General features: G+C 31.7%; 1 protein-coding gene, 1 long non-coding RNA gene and 1 other non-coding gene across 6 annotated transcripts in view; 2 read left to right on the plus strand and 1 right to left on the minus strand.

Annotated features, from left to right (window-relative positions):
- Positions 1–1,593: 1,593 nt before the first annotated feature.
- On the minus strand, positions 1,594–5,498 carry LOC116413646 (uncharacterized). Its single transcript, XR_004224209.2, has 4 exons — positions 5,288–5,498; positions 4,842–5,017; positions 4,079–4,252; positions 1,594–3,511 (listed from the first exon to the last, which is right to left on the minus strand). It is a non-coding gene; the product is annotated as an uncharacterized LOC116413646 (long non-coding RNA).
- Positions 2,824–2,897, plus strand: Trnat-agu (transfer RNA threonine (anticodon AGU)). Its single transcript has one exon. It is a non-coding gene; the product is annotated as a tRNA-Thr (tRNA).
- An 873-nt stretch (positions 5,499–6,371) lies between the features above and the next one.
- Positions 6,372–18,438, plus strand: part of LOC113522936 (choline transporter-like 2) — a 29,756-nt gene continuing 17,689 nt past the window's right edge. For 2 of the 4 annotated variants that reach the window (XM_026908787.3, XM_031914160.2), the window contains exon 1: positions 17,012–17,030. Coding sequence is in view for 1 of the 4 variants with exons in the window: in XM_026908789.3 (XP_026764590.2) it covers positions 6,842–6,857 (16 nt within the window). In the remaining 3 variants the exon portion in view is untranslated. The other 2 variants (XM_026908789.3, XM_026908788.3) reach the window with 2 other exon arrangements.

Here is an 18,438-nt window from a genome sequence, read left to right on the forward strand (position 1 = left end):
TTATTGGAATACCATTTTGATTAATTTTAAAGAAAATGACGTTACCGTACATACATTGTTTTATAAAACTGTGCTATATATTAAATCACACCCTATTTTGCTCAGCAAAAAAAAACTATTATGATGTTAATTATTGAATATTATTGAATTTTTCCCAACAGGTTTTTTTGCTATTACAATCGGGCAAAATTGGCAAATTTAATACAAAATTGATGCTTAGTTCTATTATATTACTTTTTATGTAACTTAAAATAGTAAACAAGCTGATGGACCACCTTATAGAAAGTGATAAACGTCGCCTATAGACACTAGCAGTAACATGAACATAACAGTAAGTATACTGTTTCGCACATAATATCCCCTATGTGTTGCCATTCCTGAGGACTAAGGTGTTATGCCTCTACCCTGTAAATTCACTGCTATATCCCACCCTTCAAACCAAAACAGCTATGCAAACACCATTTGCTTCACGGTTGAAACACGAATGCCAACAAGGTACCTAAGCGACTTTTGTACAAAGTCTCCCTCTGGCAGCTATAATATTAGAGAAATGGCACTTACACACACCCTGATTATAATATGAAAAATCATACTCCGAGGTTGCAAGTTGCACTAAACTATGTTTATTGATATAATTAGGTATGTATGATAATAAAAGAATGCGTGGTGAACATTTTTTTTTTACAACAGGGCTGGCCAGCATCTGATCATCATCACCTGATGGTAAGTGACTACCGCCGCCCATAATCAACCACAACACTAAAGGCATTGCAGGTGTGCTGCCGACCTTTTAAAAAGGAATATGCTCTTTTTTTGAAGGTTATGATGTATCGGTTCGGAAATACTGCTGCTGGAAGTTGATTCCAGAGTGGTTGTGCGTGGAAGAAAGTGAATTGAAAAACGCACGGTGAAAGACCGCCACTTGTCCAAATGGTTAGAATGAAACTTAAGTTTATGGCGGGTTCTACGAATTGTTCAGATTAAGGAGAGTGGTATAATATAGTACTAACAATGTTAAGAAAAATGCTTATAGCTGTACGGTGGCAAACGTATAGACATTACATGACGACATCAAAAATATCACCCGAATTCTGCTATTTTGTTGATTTGTCTCTAAAACTCAACCGCTCCTTCATTGGATTGTTAGAAACAAATTTTTATACAAATTTATTGACGTAACCGTAACGCAGAATAGCGACATAAATAAACCAGAAGGAGACTTTGTACAAAAGTCGTTTGCTTTGGCACCTCTGACTCATTCGTGTTTCTATCGTGAAGCAGTTGTGTTTGCATGGCTGTGTTTCGGTTTGAAGAATGGGATATGACAGTGAATTTACAGGGTATGGAGGAATAACACCTGAGTCCTCAGGAATGGCAACGCATGAAGGATTGTTTGCCATTTTAAGTTGTATAAAAGAAAAAAAAAATGCCGAATACATCTGAATATTCCGGTATATCGTAAGTAATAATGTTACTAGCCCCGTTACTATATACTTATATATCGAGCTACGGATGCAATAATGTAGAATGTAGATACGTGAGGTGAGAAGGTACGTAAATATTAAAGAAAAGAGGTTTATTTTAATGCCTAAATTGATTTTAATGCAAATTGGTGGAACAACAGTAATATCGATTCATCATATAAAGATCCTTGAATCGATTCTATAAAAATATAACAGAAACATAAATAAATAGATTGAATATGCCATAGACGTATTATATTATACTCACGTGAATTATGTGACTAATTGCTCTACCAAAGCGTATGCTTATAGACCTACCCAATGACAGCATAATGTTACGAATAAACTTACACTTAAGAAATCCCAGGTCATCGTTTAGGTAGGTGATAATAATTGTCGATTATTTTACCAACTTCTATTCATACTCGATACCTACTATTATTTAAAAAAAATTCAGTGTGACAACATGTTTGATTTTATAATAATAATATGAATATGTACATTATCATCTCAGCTATTATCTATCCACTGCTGGACATAGGCCTCCCCCATAGACAGCCATAAGCAACGGTCCTGAGCCATCTGCATCCACTGACTCCCTGCAGTGTATTTAAGGTCGTCACTCTATCTAGTAGGGAGTCGTCCTACACTGCGTTTGCTCGTAAATGCTCGCTACTCAAAAACCTTTTTTCCCATTCGGTCGTCGATCCTTCGAGCTTTGTGACCAGCCCATTGCCACTTCAGCTTACTTATACCTCGGGCTATATCAGTTACTTTAGTTCTTTTGTGGATATCCTCATTTCGGATTCTATCACGCAAAGAAACTATGAGCATGGCCTTCTCCATAGCCCGCTAAGTAATTTGAAGCTTTTACATACGGACAATCGTGGAGGACCATGTTTCGGTTCCATAAATCATCACTGGAATCACGCACCGGTTGAAACCTTTGTCTTCAAACTTTGAAGTATTTTAGATGAAAAGATGTGGTGTAATTTTCCGTAAGCTACCCAGCCACGTTGGATTCGTCGATTCACCTCTCGGACGAATTTGAACTTATCTATTCGGACAATTTGTCCCAGGTATACATACATACTCGTCGACAACTTCGAGCATAATGTTCTTAATCGTAACTGGTATAGGTGTGACACAGATGTTAGATATTATTTTAGTCTTGTCTATGTTCATCTTAAGACCTACCTGTTGAGAATCAAAATTCTGAGTACTTAAGGTATAAGAAAAGGACAATCATCAAAGGGCATTTACCTATTTATATATAAATCATAGATGTAATATAACGTAATGTATAAACATGAGAATGATAATGATAATACATTTCTAAATTTGAAACACATGTAATGAGGGCGCCGTGGCTTAGTTGGTTAAAGCGCCTGTCTAGTAAACAGGAGATCGCGAGTTCGAATCTCGCCGGGGCCTGTCTCCATGTGGGGAGGCGTCTCTAATTTTATCGTTGTTATTTTTACTAATTTCAAGAGTAATCTCACAATATACATGATTTTTATTTATAACTAACAGCACTCACGACAATATATGCTTAAATGTGCCGCTTCTAGTGACCCAAACAACGATTTCTCAATATCTTACAAAATACGAATAAAACCAATTCTAGTAACAAATTTATTAATATATTAAAATTGTTAAGGTCGGTAATAAAATGAGTATGAGGATGAAATATTTGCTTATGGCAAGTGGTGCGGCATTAAGAATCATGTCAAATAATCCAATAGAACAATCCATTATACAGATGGCAGAATATACAAAGAAGCCAAGTTATATGCCACTTCAGGATGAATATATAAAATTAAAATATTTACCTATATACATCGTATATTTTATATTTATTTATGAAAACTGTAAGTTCACGGGTAAATAACAGATGAGAAGGGTAATGTCCTGCCACGTCGTGCAACGTCGTCGCGTCGCTAGTTCGCTAGTCGACAGGATTGGAACAAAGAGTATGCAACGCCGTCTGGCTGTTGACCCTCCATGAAAATTGATTCTTCAAGTAAAATTTAAGCTTATAACAATACCTGAAATATTTAATCACATGCAATTATGACGTACAATTACACTAAATTATGTAAAGTATTAAAAAATAAATAGTCGTAGAATAGGTTGAACAAGTCTTTTTACGATGGTTATAAAAACACATTAGTTTACTAGTGTATTTCTATAATCATTGCGTGTGCCTCTGCATAAGCAAAAGCTTAATTTCTTTCGGCCTATCAATCAACGACTAGCTACATATAATTAGAATATGTAAAAAATATCGTGTTAATAAAGTGTATATGGGGGGAAAGGGATTGTTAGTAATGGAGACTAAAAACCCCTTTGCTAGCAATATACCCGACCAGGTCGACCTCCTCGTGGTTCCCCCTGGAAGCTATCATGGTTAATTCCTGATGAATTCATCATGATGGGCTAACTGGCCTGTTTTGATTCTCATCGATCACCCTTCACTGGTACTTCGCCAGCATATCCCGTTAGCACAGGCGGGGTTACCATACCATTTTCATCCACCAAAAAAAAAAAATAAAGTGTATACATATGAATTTTCGTCCATATGGCTCATAGACTTAGGATAACGTGCTACGTACTTATCTAAGATGTGGTCCGGTATAGAATAGGCTACTTTTTTCTTTCCTGTGGGCCATTAAAAGCCAAATCGCGGTTGTCAATTCGCCTGCCAAGCGTGGCAAAAACAGCACGCCAACTACCAGCAAAACTTTGTTTATAGGGAAGACTTATCTTCAGCAGTGGAGAGTTAACGGCTGAAATGAAATGAAAATAAATATGTAGGTACTTTACTTTTGCTAGTCACCTTCTTATCTACACAAATTAAATCTTCAATTTTTATTCACATTTTTACCGCCTATTATCAGAAATAAAAGATATTTTTAATCTTGAATACGTGTGTTTAATACGTGTTCCCTCGGCAAAAATTAAAGCAGGAATGAATAACGGCCAGTCTATTTATTACTGCCGTCTCCAAAAATTATAAATACAAAAAATATTTAACTGATAAATGATCGATTCAAATACAGTACTTAAATTCAAAATTAAAACAATTGACATTCCAATAATCTAATTAGCATTTACGTGATAATATTTTATTAACATTGTACTATAAAATATTATATTGTATTTATTAAAATAATATACTAACATTTGATAATTTAATTATAACAACGTCAACAACAATCAATTAGCTATCTATTAATAGTATTAGTAAATAACAATATGTATTTGTACAAAATATAATAATATTGTCTAACAAAAGTTGGGACAAAATACAAATAAATAAAAAAATATTGTAAATGCAGTTAAACAACTAAACGGTAGAATAAGGATAGTACTTACCTGCGGGCCCAAATAAACTAATGCTTCTGTTTTTGTTTTTCTTCTTTTGTATTCGGACATTTTTTAAACTTAGACCATAAGACTACTTCTCTCCATTTAGCAGCTTTCAAATTACAATTTTATGTTTTTATGTTTCATGTATTACGAATATACAGCCCACTTATATTTATTTCAACCTTAACAAAAATTGAAGCAATAAATATAGAATCTCTATCATATATGTACAGTCAGCATCAAATATCCAAGAACAATATGGGTTTTATAAATCTACAGGATTTATAAAACCAATAAACACCGTTGCATTTTTTGTAGTAACCCAATGATATTATGATATTTCTTCCTACACTTTCTACTGCTTCGTGATTCCTTTGTACTCTTTACATTAACGACAGTTCCTTATTTTGAAATATTGATATTCTTTATGTTATATATATTATAATAATTACTTGAAAGGCAGGATTCAATAATGATGTAGGTGTACTATTCAAACACTTAGGGCTCTATTTCCGATTAACTCTCGAGTGATATAAATCACCGTTAACAACCGAAATTATTAATCTAAAAAACAATGATCAGCTCGATCCTTATCCCATTTAGCAACATCGGTGAAATATGAAACTGAAAAACCAAACGGATGTTATGACTACGAATGACTAATATTAAAGCGTAGACTGATTAGGTATATTGAGTGCAGGCGACTGCTGTTTATTATAACGTCAGATTATGATTATTTAATTACCTACCCTAATTGAAACCAAAACCAGGTTCTGAACTTTTGATCCTCTGACTTGTCTTTGTCCGTAGATATGTACCTACCACGAAGAAATAGATCGAATGAGACAACCCAGAATTACTACTTGTTTCCTTGTTGACCTAACCAACGTAATTCAGTATGGTTTATAATCTCTCTAATAATATGAATAGAGTCGTTAACATTTATATTCAAGATTCAAGAAAAAAAGTCAAGATTTACATTCCAAACAAATGCCTACTTACGCTAAAAACTTCTTAAAACTTCAAATTTATGTAAAAAATAGTCATCATAAGACATCATAAGACAGTGTAGTCAAATACTTGCCGTAAGTAAAATATGATATTTTGTGCCATTACATTATTACTAAACTTTAGTATAACTATTTTCGCACATTTGTTTACAAATGTCATACTAGATGGTTAATAATAAGTATGTGCAAAATTTGATGGAATGCGCTCTATTTTTAGTGTCGATTTTGTCTCCGATTGTATGTCTATTATATCATACAAAAACGCCCGATATATTATATTTTGTTAATTTTTTACAGGATAATAATTGTATTAATGTAACAAGACATAATTCCTTAATCTTGTGTCATCCCGCCAAGAGATTAATTGAGCTTATTGTTCTAAACAAGGCAACCAATTTAGTGTTTATATCAAGATGGAAGTCGGTTGTGCCACTAACCGCTCCCCGCTGTTGGCGTAGTTGCTCAGTACGACCATTGCATGCAGCACAATAGAATAGAATAAAATACATTTAGCATTGTTCATGTCAAGTGAATAGTTAGTAAAGTGACTCAGTTAATTCAGTTGTCGTGCAACGCCTAGTGAGTTCGGTCGTTGTCGGTCGCTACTCCATTCGAGATCTCGTTCGATAACTTTCACTTTTGTTTCGCCAAACATAAATAAACATTACAAAAATATTCTTGGTTGTTATATTTATATAAAATAGAATAAACTCACTAATAACTAATGTGTTCCGTCGTGTGATTAATCTGCTCAAAAAGTGCTGATTGTGTTTTTCCACCGAGACGAATAACACGTCTTGATTTATTGCTTCATTCGAATTAGCAATGATAATACTACGTGAAACTTTAATAACATAATGTTTAAAAAACAGTAAATATAAGCAAGTAGTAGATACTAAGATTTACTCATTTTCAACACCGTATGTAGGTACTTCTCTTAAACAAGCCGAAAGTGTAATAAATAAAGGGCCACACACTGAGAAGTAGGTGGACAGCATGGGAAAAGATTATGGTAAGTTATTATAAAGCATGATAAGTTATTGTAAGCAATGAAAATAAAGAAAAAATGTGTTGTATTATAATACTATGATTATTCTGCAAATAAATCGACAAAACAATGTTATAGCAGTTATAAGTGCAAATAAAATTATACGTGTAAATAATAATATAGTTATATTGTTGTTAATCCTGATGAATCAATTTTAATAATTCTTTTTACGATCAATGACATGGAGATTTATTTCCTTTTCAATGTTTGATCCCTTATTTCAATGTTGTTACTGTCGTTGTTTTCTTGTGGAATAAAAACAAAAACTATGCGTCAGGGGAATACATACTCAGGAAGATAGGTTTAAAACTGGATTCCAGTTACAGATATGAGTCGAGTCAAGCCATACTTATTTTCAGACACTTTTGCAAATCTTAATCCGGCTTGATTTATTATAAGACTACTAATGTCCAAGCAGGCTATAGTAGGTTATAGGTACATTTTCTTTTAAGCAATATAAAAAGAAGGACGTAAATTGTATCTTTGCACAGTTCTAAACCGATTTGCGTAACTTTTTTTGTATTCAAAGAATTTTATTACTCTATTAGTTTCAAATTAATCTTGTCACGATTGAAATTGGTGACTGTTTTGTTCGCAAAACTATTAGTCAATTTCTTTTCGTGTTACAAACAAATAGGTAGTAGGTAGGTACTTACGATTCTCTCCAATTCAATGGTAATACCGGATATTAAAAGTAAATTAGTTTTCTGCAGTAATAATCACTTGTCTGCTTTAATTACCTAATTAAGTATAATAATGGCAATTATAGAAAAACAATTTTGCAATCCATACATATACAAAGTGAAATCTAAATCATTAGCATCTTTGAAATACTTTTTTAGTCGTAAGTAAAATAAATGGCAAATTGTAGATCGAAAAATGACAAAAAAATTTAGTATAGAGCTCCCATAATTAATAACTTTACTGCTAGACGTGCCGTATCGTAAATAACTGATTATTTAGCATGGGACACTTTAATTTCTTTTTGGAGTTTCATACCAAAAAGTTACAAAAGAACCCTTATCCGTCTATATCGTTATAAGACTTTATCCGTCCGTCTGCCTGTCTCAGCATTATATGTTAACAACTATTAATGTTTCGTAATTTGGAATAATTTTACATATAAAAAAAAAATTTCCTAAGGGATCTAAAAAATGTACTTAAAATTAAAAGAATTATATGCTAGTCTAAATGAGGTATCGTATGAAAAGGCTTCATTTGTATGTTTTAAAACTGATTTTTATATATTTTTATGTTATTTAGTTTTTTAGTTATGATCGAAAATGTGAGAAAAAAGATGTTTACCTATTATCTCTAAGTTTTCGAAGTGAAAAATCTGCAATAATTACAATTTATAAAACTATATGTAAATATTACAAGTACAATAAATGAATATTTCTAACCGGTATCAGTTAGAAATATCTATTTATTTTATCTGTACTTAATTTTTTTAGAAATTGACAAAATCCTTTAAAAACAGACTTAATTATACGGTTTGCAGTTTTTAATAACAATTATCACCCAAAATAAGAAATTATGAATTGTAGTACCAATAATATTTATTTATTTAAACTTTAATGCACAAATATATAAGTAAGTTTACATATGATGTGTGTGTATGTACATATATATATAATAATACCTATTAGGTGTATATTTTATTCGAGAAATGCAACAAAGGTCATTTTCAACTGATTTTAGAAAGTAAATTCATAATTCAGTTGTATTTATTATGTTAAATTTATTTAAATAAATAATAAAAATAATTATATATCTACGTACGGAGCCCTCAGTGTGTAAACGTGTACCTGGTTTTTTTATTTTTAGAATTGCCTTTCTTTGGAACAAATGGTCAACTTCACAGGTAGAAAACTCAATTGAAAAGATACTACATTTCAATTTCACCCTGCGTATATTGCTGCTTGTTATTTCCATTGTTCCTTTCCGAGAGTCATAAGAATAAGTTTTTACTTTTATTGGCTATCTCACAGACTATATTTGATTACTTATACTTATTAATTAATCATATTAATTATACAGTGAGGGCTCTTACGATACTTCAAACAAAATAAGCACATGGCCCAACAAAGCTTATACCCAAAAGCCGTTTTTAGATACTGTCAGAATTAGAAAGGGACGCCACAGCAAATAATGTGTGTTTGCAGCCTACTCTTACCCAAACAATATATCTCCTTTAGAAAATATACATTGTATCTTAAGATAAAAACATCGCTAATAAGAACATCTTAAAACTCACTGACAGGAATTAGAAGCGAACTTGAAAAAGGACAGCAACAATAGATCACAGAGATCGCAGTGTTATAGGTTTTTATACCTGATAAAGTACTTTACACAATAATAATAATAGATACTAATGAAATTATAGAGTTAGTAGCAGTAGTTGTTGAGATATATTAAAGGAATATATAGTATACATATATAGCTATAGTATAGAGTAATAGCAGTTACTAATGCTATCTACCTATTTGAAATTTTATTTCTCTATAAAACTTTCCACTCACGTACATTTTCCGCATCTAGATAATATTCTGTAATACGGGTACCATTTTTAATTCGTACGTAGTTTTGTACAAAATCAACATGATTTTCCATAACAAGTCCTTGTCCAACATGAGAGAATTGGACCAATTGTGACGAAACAAATGCACTCACTTCCCGGTCGATGTCCGTCACGGCGTTAGTAAACTTGTACAATTCATTAAAGCCCTACTATAGAAGGAAATATGGATGTTTGTTATACCTATTTAGAGTTGCCAGGATTAGTTATCAGGTTAAATTATTCACATAATAAAATGAATTAACATGTATAACACATTAGGTTGAATGAATATAAATTATTTATGCATAAATACAATGATCATGTGACTTGTATGTCATATACTGATCACTATTTACATGTGGAAGGGGGCATGAGACATATTCTGGTCTGAGTGTTCTGATTTGTTCGTTTTCTAACATCTCATAGCAATTTCAACTGACTTCAAAAAAGGAAGTTCTCAATTTGTTTATATATTTTTTTGTTTTTTGTTTGTTTGTTACCTTATAAGTCCGTTAGTTCTAAACCGATTTGGATATTTCTTTCTTTGTCTGAAATAATCTACTGTAGATTATAGTCATAGAAATCTGTATATTGTAGTCATAGAAATTTTATCAAAATTGGTTCAGTACTTTAACTTTAATATCAAAATAACCGGTTATTTATTTTTATTTTTATGAATAAAATCTGATTAATAGAATTAGAAGTCTCTTTTCGAGATTGAATAAAAGAATCCTATATATAAAGATATTATTTATATTATAAAAACACTCAACCATTGGAAGTAAAGGGATTGTTAGTAATGGGGTCTAACAGCCCCATTGCAAGTAATATACCCTATCAGGTCGATTTCCTCGCGGTTTTTCTTGGAAACTCTTGTAGTTAATTCTTCTGGAATTCGTCACGATGGGCTAACTAACCTAATTTCGCCGTCACCTATTATTACTCATTGGTGGGGACACCAGAGGCATAGGCATTATATGTAGGTATTGTGGACAATTAGAATTTCAAAATCGTGATCAAAAAGTTTGGTTATTATTTTTATCTGTACCAATGCGTGCAGTTATAGTAACTGCCTACCTAACTATATGAAAATAGATCTTACAAAATATCATGTAGTGCGGAAATCGCATTACCGACCTGGCATAGAGCCATTGATTTCGACATAGGTACGTTTGATGTTTTTATCCAAAATTAATATTGTGTATTGTACAAAAATCACTATCTCTCAACACATTATACCTACTTTTTTATTGTTATATTATCTATACAAAATTAAATACTAAATGATACCAATGTAAATATGTAACTAATCTATTTTAATAAACAAATATATAGTAAAATAGATACTCTTTATTGTTTCCTCTAAAAGATTACAGTAATACGATTAAACTTAAATTATAGATACGAACAATTACAAGAAAAGATAAACTAAGAAAACAATGGGCGCCCATATTATTTGTCGATTTTTATAATGAAGTAATATGACGTCCACGGGGTTACAAGGGAATACCATGTTAATTGAATGGCTTGTGCCTCAAGATAGGCCTCTACTATCATGTGTTAATTTCTTTGGATTCTTATACAAGCTCAAAACAAATTAGCCCAAATGCAATGGGATTACATTTTGTAATATAATTCTTACAGCTAGCTTCATGCTTCATCACAGAATTACATCCATGGTAGGTACCATTATTGCATAGTTACAGATGTTGTATAATTTGATATATATATATATATATATATATATATATATATATATATATATATATATATATATATATATATACATACATCAAATTTGCCCAATCAGTTACAAAGTCAGATGATCAGTATTTTTTTTAGCGACCCTGAAGAAAGCATTTTTAATACTTTTTGAAAAAAATATCAGCTTTAATTTCTTGGAAAACTCTTTATAGTATTTAATATAAGATACTAAAAATAATATTATCCAACTTTAATTTCGTAGTCGCAGTAGAGAAGAGGCATGTATGAAATAAAACTTAATGAAAAGAATTTTTCAAATTTGTTTATAAATGTTAATATCTGACGTAATAAATAGATATAAAAAAATATAACCGAATTAAAAAACCTCCTCGTTTTTTGATAGCTGAAAAAGTAAATGAACTAATAATTGACCCGACCATAGGTTGTCTGTTAATGTACTATTACAACTCAAAAAGAGATTAATTAATGATAATAAAAATTGTTTCCATTTATTACTCAGAGAACAATTCTTTGAAAATTTCTTTAAAAATAACTTGGTTATCTTTTTAATGCGTTCTATTTAAACAGACCATAGTGAATTATCTTATGTACGTACACATAAAGATTTCACAGCGTATGTTTATTTTTTAATAACTGAATAATGGAAATGCAATGAAAATTAAATGAAATTCTCGTTATCCAGTTTTCATAGCTATCATTAATTTTAGATTTCATAATATACCATATACTTAAACGGATTCTTATCTTTTTGGTCGTCTCTCCGTTTATAGTATTACAATGTTATAACCGCAGACATGATCATAATCATATTAGCCTTGTCCACTGCTAAAAATAAGCCTCCCCCTTGTGAGTGGTTTTGCCAATGGTTGCTACGCTTGGCAGACGGATTGGCAACCGCAGTTAAGCTTTAGTAATGTTTTAATAGGGACGCTGCTACCCATCCATCGACCATTGAGTTCCTTTGGTCGCCTCTTACTACACCCATGGGAAAGGAAAAGATCGCCCAATCTATGCCTGGACCATTATTAGGATTATCATTATTGTCCATATAGAATAAGATCTAGAAGTACTTATAAAATCATTTGTTTTACTTTCAACAAAAAATCAAAACTATTAAGTATAGAAGGGTGAAATGTGGAACATAGGTTTATTTTATTCGCTAAGATTTTTTGAAAATGTCAACTTAAACAGGGAAACAAAACACTATTTATTTTTATTTTTATTTATTTAATAAGGTTCACATACAAAATTTTACATTTTACATGCAACTTAATAACACAAAAAATAATTTTGCCTAATGTAAAAATCTTTTATACGCGAACACCACGTGCACTATTATAATATTTAATAAATCATTAACAATAACAGTAAAATTATCTGAATAATAAGTAATTATGAACTTATGTCTAAGATTTTCCGCAATAAGCTATATCTGCTGTTGGTGGGTCCAAAATTTATGTCAATTTGATCGCTGTGAGCATTCAGAATCCTACACAATCTGGGTACAGGCGAGTTGGCTCCTAACACTATGTAAAGCATAGTATTACATTATCTATAGTAAAGCTGTAGGTAACAACAATTAGTCTATCATAGGGTCATAAATTTATGAATGAGACGTTGAGAGTTGCCACCTCCAATAAATCGCAAGCAGATTATTTTCAATTGACTACAAATAATTCAAGATTATCTCCCACAAAAAAATCTACTTCAATTGTGACCAAACCAGTTATTAAGAATCTAAAAATTAAACCAATTTTGAGAAAATTAATCATTAAAATAAGTTTCAAAGATTCTTATTTTTTTTTATCTAAAACTAAAGTATACCACTTTCAGATTGATCGAAAAGAAATTTTATCAAAATCGGTTCAGTAGTTTCGTTTTTAAATTAAAATAATTGGTTTACCCACCTTAGATGTTGGTTTCGATGTTGTTGCCGGTGTTTTCTTTTTTGGAACAAAATCTTAAATTAGCAATTCTCTTGTTGACTCAATATTTAGTAAAACAACAGATTATATAAAACTATAATAATATAAAGTACTATAAAAGACTACGTAAAATTGATTTAATATGTATGTTTTCAGTAAATTAAATCACATTATTTGCATGACTAAATAACCTTAGTCTAGATTTTATATACAAAGAGCACACACGCATTTGCAATAACAAAAATCCTAAAACAAACTAGGTTTTTTGAACATTAAATCATTAAAGGAAAAATATTTACAATTGAATTAACATACCTATGTTACGCCTATGTTAACATACTCGTACACTAGGGAATTTAGAGATAGATACTGTCACTGCGGCAACATAAGGAAACAAATATATTTTATTATAATTTTTTATTTAATTAGGTAATAATATACACACATATATACATTTTTGGAATTCCTTGAAAAGTTTAAAATTAGATATTGCTATATTGTATTTTGTAATATTGTTTAAGGTACTTACGTATCTATATGTAGATAGGTACATGTGTTAACAGATTCCCAACACGATATAATATTATATGTGGAATAATGCCTCGATATTTTTATTTATTCAATCTATCACGACAAGGCTCGCTTTGAATCGCGTTCCGCAAATAAGTTAATCAGCATCTAGCTTAAAACATTGAATAGGTACGAGGAGAGGTCAAAAAGTTCGCAGAATGAGGGAGAAGAGGGTTGAAATTAAACACTAAACTATTTTTCCTTTTTAAATATATTCTCCCTTAGCCTTAATACATTTTTCGTATCTCTCAAATAATTTAGTGAGCATTCTTGGAACCCATTTTGCACTGACCTTAGTCATGCCAAGATGATGAAGTAGAATATTTAAAATACTTGTTTCGGATACTCCAACCATTGCTGCAAGCTGCTTCTTCTTCAGCCGGGTATCTTCTAAAACATGTTTTTCTACTTTTGCGACGATTGCCGATATGATGGTCTCAATTGGCTGTCCGGAGCGGTGGTCATCTTCAATAGACTCTCTTCCTTGTTTGAAAAGACCATACCACTTGTAAACCATGGTTTTACCGGGGGAGAGAGTTCGCGTAAACTGCTAACAGCTCTTGAAAAAATCGTCTGAGCGGATTTTCCTTGCTTGGTGAGAAATTTAATAACGGCGCGGTGTACAATTTTCTCCATACTTGCTGCCTTTTTCCCGATTCACTTGTTTGCAGGTCGATAACTCAAATGTTAATAACCTGATTTGGTTCAAACTTGGTATATATACTCTTGATGAGGCGCTTAACAAGTGACTACCTGGACGAGTAAACCAACCCCCACCAATCCCTCCATTCCGCGAACTTTTTGACCTCTCTTCGTAGTTTTTTTTTTTTTATTGGATGAAAATGGAATGGTACCCCACCCCGCCTGCGCTAACGGGATACGCTGGCGGGGCACCAGTGAAGGGTAATCGAAAGAATGAAAACAGGCCAATTAGCCCATGATGATGAATTCATCTGGAATTAATCATGATAGTTTCCAAAGGGAACCACGAGGAGGTCGACCTGCTTGGGTATATTGCTAGCAATGGGATTCTTAGTCTCCATTACTAACAAAATCTTTTTCCTCTCTCTCTTCGTAGGTTACCCAGGTACATGTTAGAGATTAGTTATTTAAACGTCATTACTAGCAATATACCTCGTCACGTTGACCTTCCCATGGTCCCTCTGAAAGCCATCGTGGTTAATTCTAATGATGAATTCATGGACCAACCATTACCATCCCTCACCTGTGGGACAGCGCAAGCGGGGTCACCATTTCATTATTATCCTGTAAAAAATCTTATATATTAGTAAAGGTATGATTACTGTGTGGGCCTGGCACAGAATGGACTATCCCTTCCTGTGTGTGTCGTAAGAGGCGATCATGAATTTAATGGTCAAGGGATGAATAGCAACGTCCCACCTAAAACATCACCAAAACCTAACTGCGGTTGCCAACCCACCTGCCAAGTGACAACTGGCAAGCTGGCAAAAACCCTCAATAGAAGAAGACTATATTCAGTAGGAGACAGTTAACGGCGTTCAAGATGCGTAGTGTGCGTTGTACAAAAAATTACAAGTAATTTACATTACGTTCACGTTTTCCTCAATAAAATTGTATAAAAAATTTCTAAAATTATTCCTTAGCCTTTAACGTATAGTTTCGAAAATTCATAATTTATTTGAACAGCAAAATTTTCAATACAAATCATAAACTTAAACGTGATCATAATCGTAATGCAAATTTTTACTAGACATTGAAAAGTTTCCTTGAAATGTTTATCGACTACTTAAGTACTAACACGAATAATATAATACTGTATTAGTAGCACTACTATTATACATACCTTGCTTTTCATTCGGATTTTTCCTAGTATATGTCATGCCTTATGTGAAAACAAAGTGTCTAAGTGATTTTAGATCCACTCTTTTTATTATTTTTCATGGCAACACATTAAAAATGGCAAGATAATAACGAAACAAAGAAAATCATCAAAATATACACATGGCCCAATATGACTAACAAATAATGAACAAGCAATACATTTTGTATGAAATTATATGCTAACACGAATCAATGTCAGCGCTTATAACTTGACTAAGGTCCACCAGCCAAGTGATAAGACCACTGGCTCGTTTACTTGCCTATCAATTTTTCCATTTACTAACATCAAGACCAATACGATGTTTGATTAATTAGGTGTATATGCAGCGACGGGAGTTAATTAAGATTTAAATATCATTACATTTATTAAACTTACTAAATGGATACATATCTACTTCTTTTGTTTTGTAAACGAATTTTAATAACCTTATAATTTTTTTTATAAAAGCTTGTATATGAAAATTCATGCTATTAACTTTGAAAATTATGAGTTTCCATATAACCCTTATTTTATCTTTTTAAGGATGAAATTTCCAAAAATCCTTCCATAGTAGATGTTTACATCAAAAAGGCATCCACTGCTAAATTTAACAAGTTTTTAACTTCTGCGGTTAACGCTGCGTTGATGAATCAATCAAGACAAACGGTTTTTTTATATATAGAGTGAAACCACACGAAAGAAGCCGCAAGAAACAGTAATAAATAAAATTGTTGTTAAAATCCGGATATAAATAAATCGTACAAAATCGTATTATAGTAAGTGTAATTTGTTTATTTGTGGTGAGTTGCACGGTTGCTGTCGCTATTTGCTTCCTACGGCTACGACACACAGACGTAAATAACGATACCGTCACCATCATTCAGAACATTATTGACATAAGGCTACGTACACCTAATACACGCATCAGTATTTTTATCTACAGATCAGTTATGGACCATTTTTATAGAGATACGACTTGGAATGCCAAACAAATTGACGTGACGGCTTCCTGAAGCAAGAGGGCGCTTCTTATAGAACTATACAACTTTTTCCAAGAAACCATTTAAATATTAAACGAATTTGTATATTTCGAATACGCAAGAAATTTTACACGGGATTTGGTAACTAGAAATTATTAACTAAATGAACTTTTAACTAAATAAGTCTTTAAATGAAAGCATATAAAAATATTTCACACACCCAAACACAGGTTCTTCGTTAAAACATTCTATATTATTTTCTATTAGAACGACTCGTATAATCTCAAAGGTGTTATGTGACCACAACTTTAGCTTAATGCTTCGCTGACACCAAACCAATGAACATCAGTATATATTCGTCGAATCTTCACTGCGGACGTGTTTTATTTTTATTGGAAATTCGTAACTTCCGCTTCAGTGTTGTATTATATAAAAAAGTTTAACCAAAATCGAATAAATTCAGTAACATCAATGATTATAGTAACTCTGAACAAACTTATTCATGTGTATGCATAGAGATAACTTTCATATCATGTATGTACCGACATGCTTACTTCATCTAAGTACATAATATAATTATCGCTATCTTATTTTATCATTACGCACCTACTGTTCTTTTTTTCTATTTATACTCGCATACTAATCGTCAGTTCATCCTCCTTATGGTCCGAAACTAATCAGATGCTCTATGTTACCATATTAATAAATTATATTTATATTTTTTCGAATTACTTATATTACAATAGTAATATATGTAATTCGAAAAAATTCGAATACAATATAAAAAATATAAGAAATTTCGATACTATTGTACCTTCATCATATTTGTCAAAATAAAAAAAAAATCAACTTTATCTGCATCTAATGTTATTCTACAACCTTTTAAATTAATATACAAAAACAGAGAACACAAATAGAGTTCGTCCTTGTATTGTGATAATTTAATCCTTCTGGTCAGCATGAATTTATCCATAAGAGAAATAAATATATTACTACACTATCTATGCAACTTGGTATAGCTATCTCTTTAATATTTAATAAAATATTGATATTATTTAATATTAAATAGACAGTTATAATTCTATATTCAATAATTTAACTATGCTATTTAACTATTGCTTCCAATGTAAATGTGATAATAATTAAAGGTACCTATTCAAGCGTACGACTGTTATACAAAATCTTTCTCTGATATTTCTCAATTAGCTTTACATTATGAATACTGTTCGCGGCAAAACACTGAACTTTATAATGTATAAATAAATATATTATACTGCAACAAAGAAAAGTCTTAAACCACCTGCATCCACAATTACTGTATTACAAATCGTGAACGCTTATTAGATACGATGCGCAAATATGATATCTCATGCAATAACGCTACTGTGCAAGATGGTTAACACACCTACGTATCGGAGTTTAGACCTATGTTCGTTTCGAAACAACTCAAATGATTTTAATGAAATTTTGTAAATTGTTATTTGCTCCAACTTGAAAGATCGGATAGCTTTTATCTCGATAGTCTCGGTTGGAGGCCAATCCTTTTCTTTTTCCAAGTTAGCTAATATTAATATTAGATAGACAATAATACATTTTTCTTTGTTACACTTAAAGCACCATGATAATTCTATCACAGAATAATTATCCTATGGTTTTTCTTACGGAAAATTTACTATTGTATAATAATTGTAGTCATAGGTATATATAGACTACTATTGTTCAAGACGTACGTATAAATAGATATTTGTAGTAACATCATTAATGTTGTTTAGCTTCATAATTTTTTTATCAGGACCGTCGCATTGGATTTACCCAACTAATATTTGAGTTTACTGAGGTAATGTTGACCTCACTAAACGCAAAGATAACAAAATGACATGATGCGTAACGTGAGGCAGAGGACCGGTTGTTGAAAAAATTGTATCATTATGATGTCATTAGA

Source organism: Galleria mellonella, unplaced genomic scaffold (genome assembly GCF_026898425.1).
Source record: "Galleria mellonella isolate WM207_F2 unplaced genomic scaffold, CSIRO_AGI_GalMel_v1 utg797, whole genome shotgun sequence".
NCBI classification, from domain to species: Eukaryota; Metazoa; Arthropoda; class Insecta; order Lepidoptera; family Pyralidae; genus Galleria; species Galleria mellonella.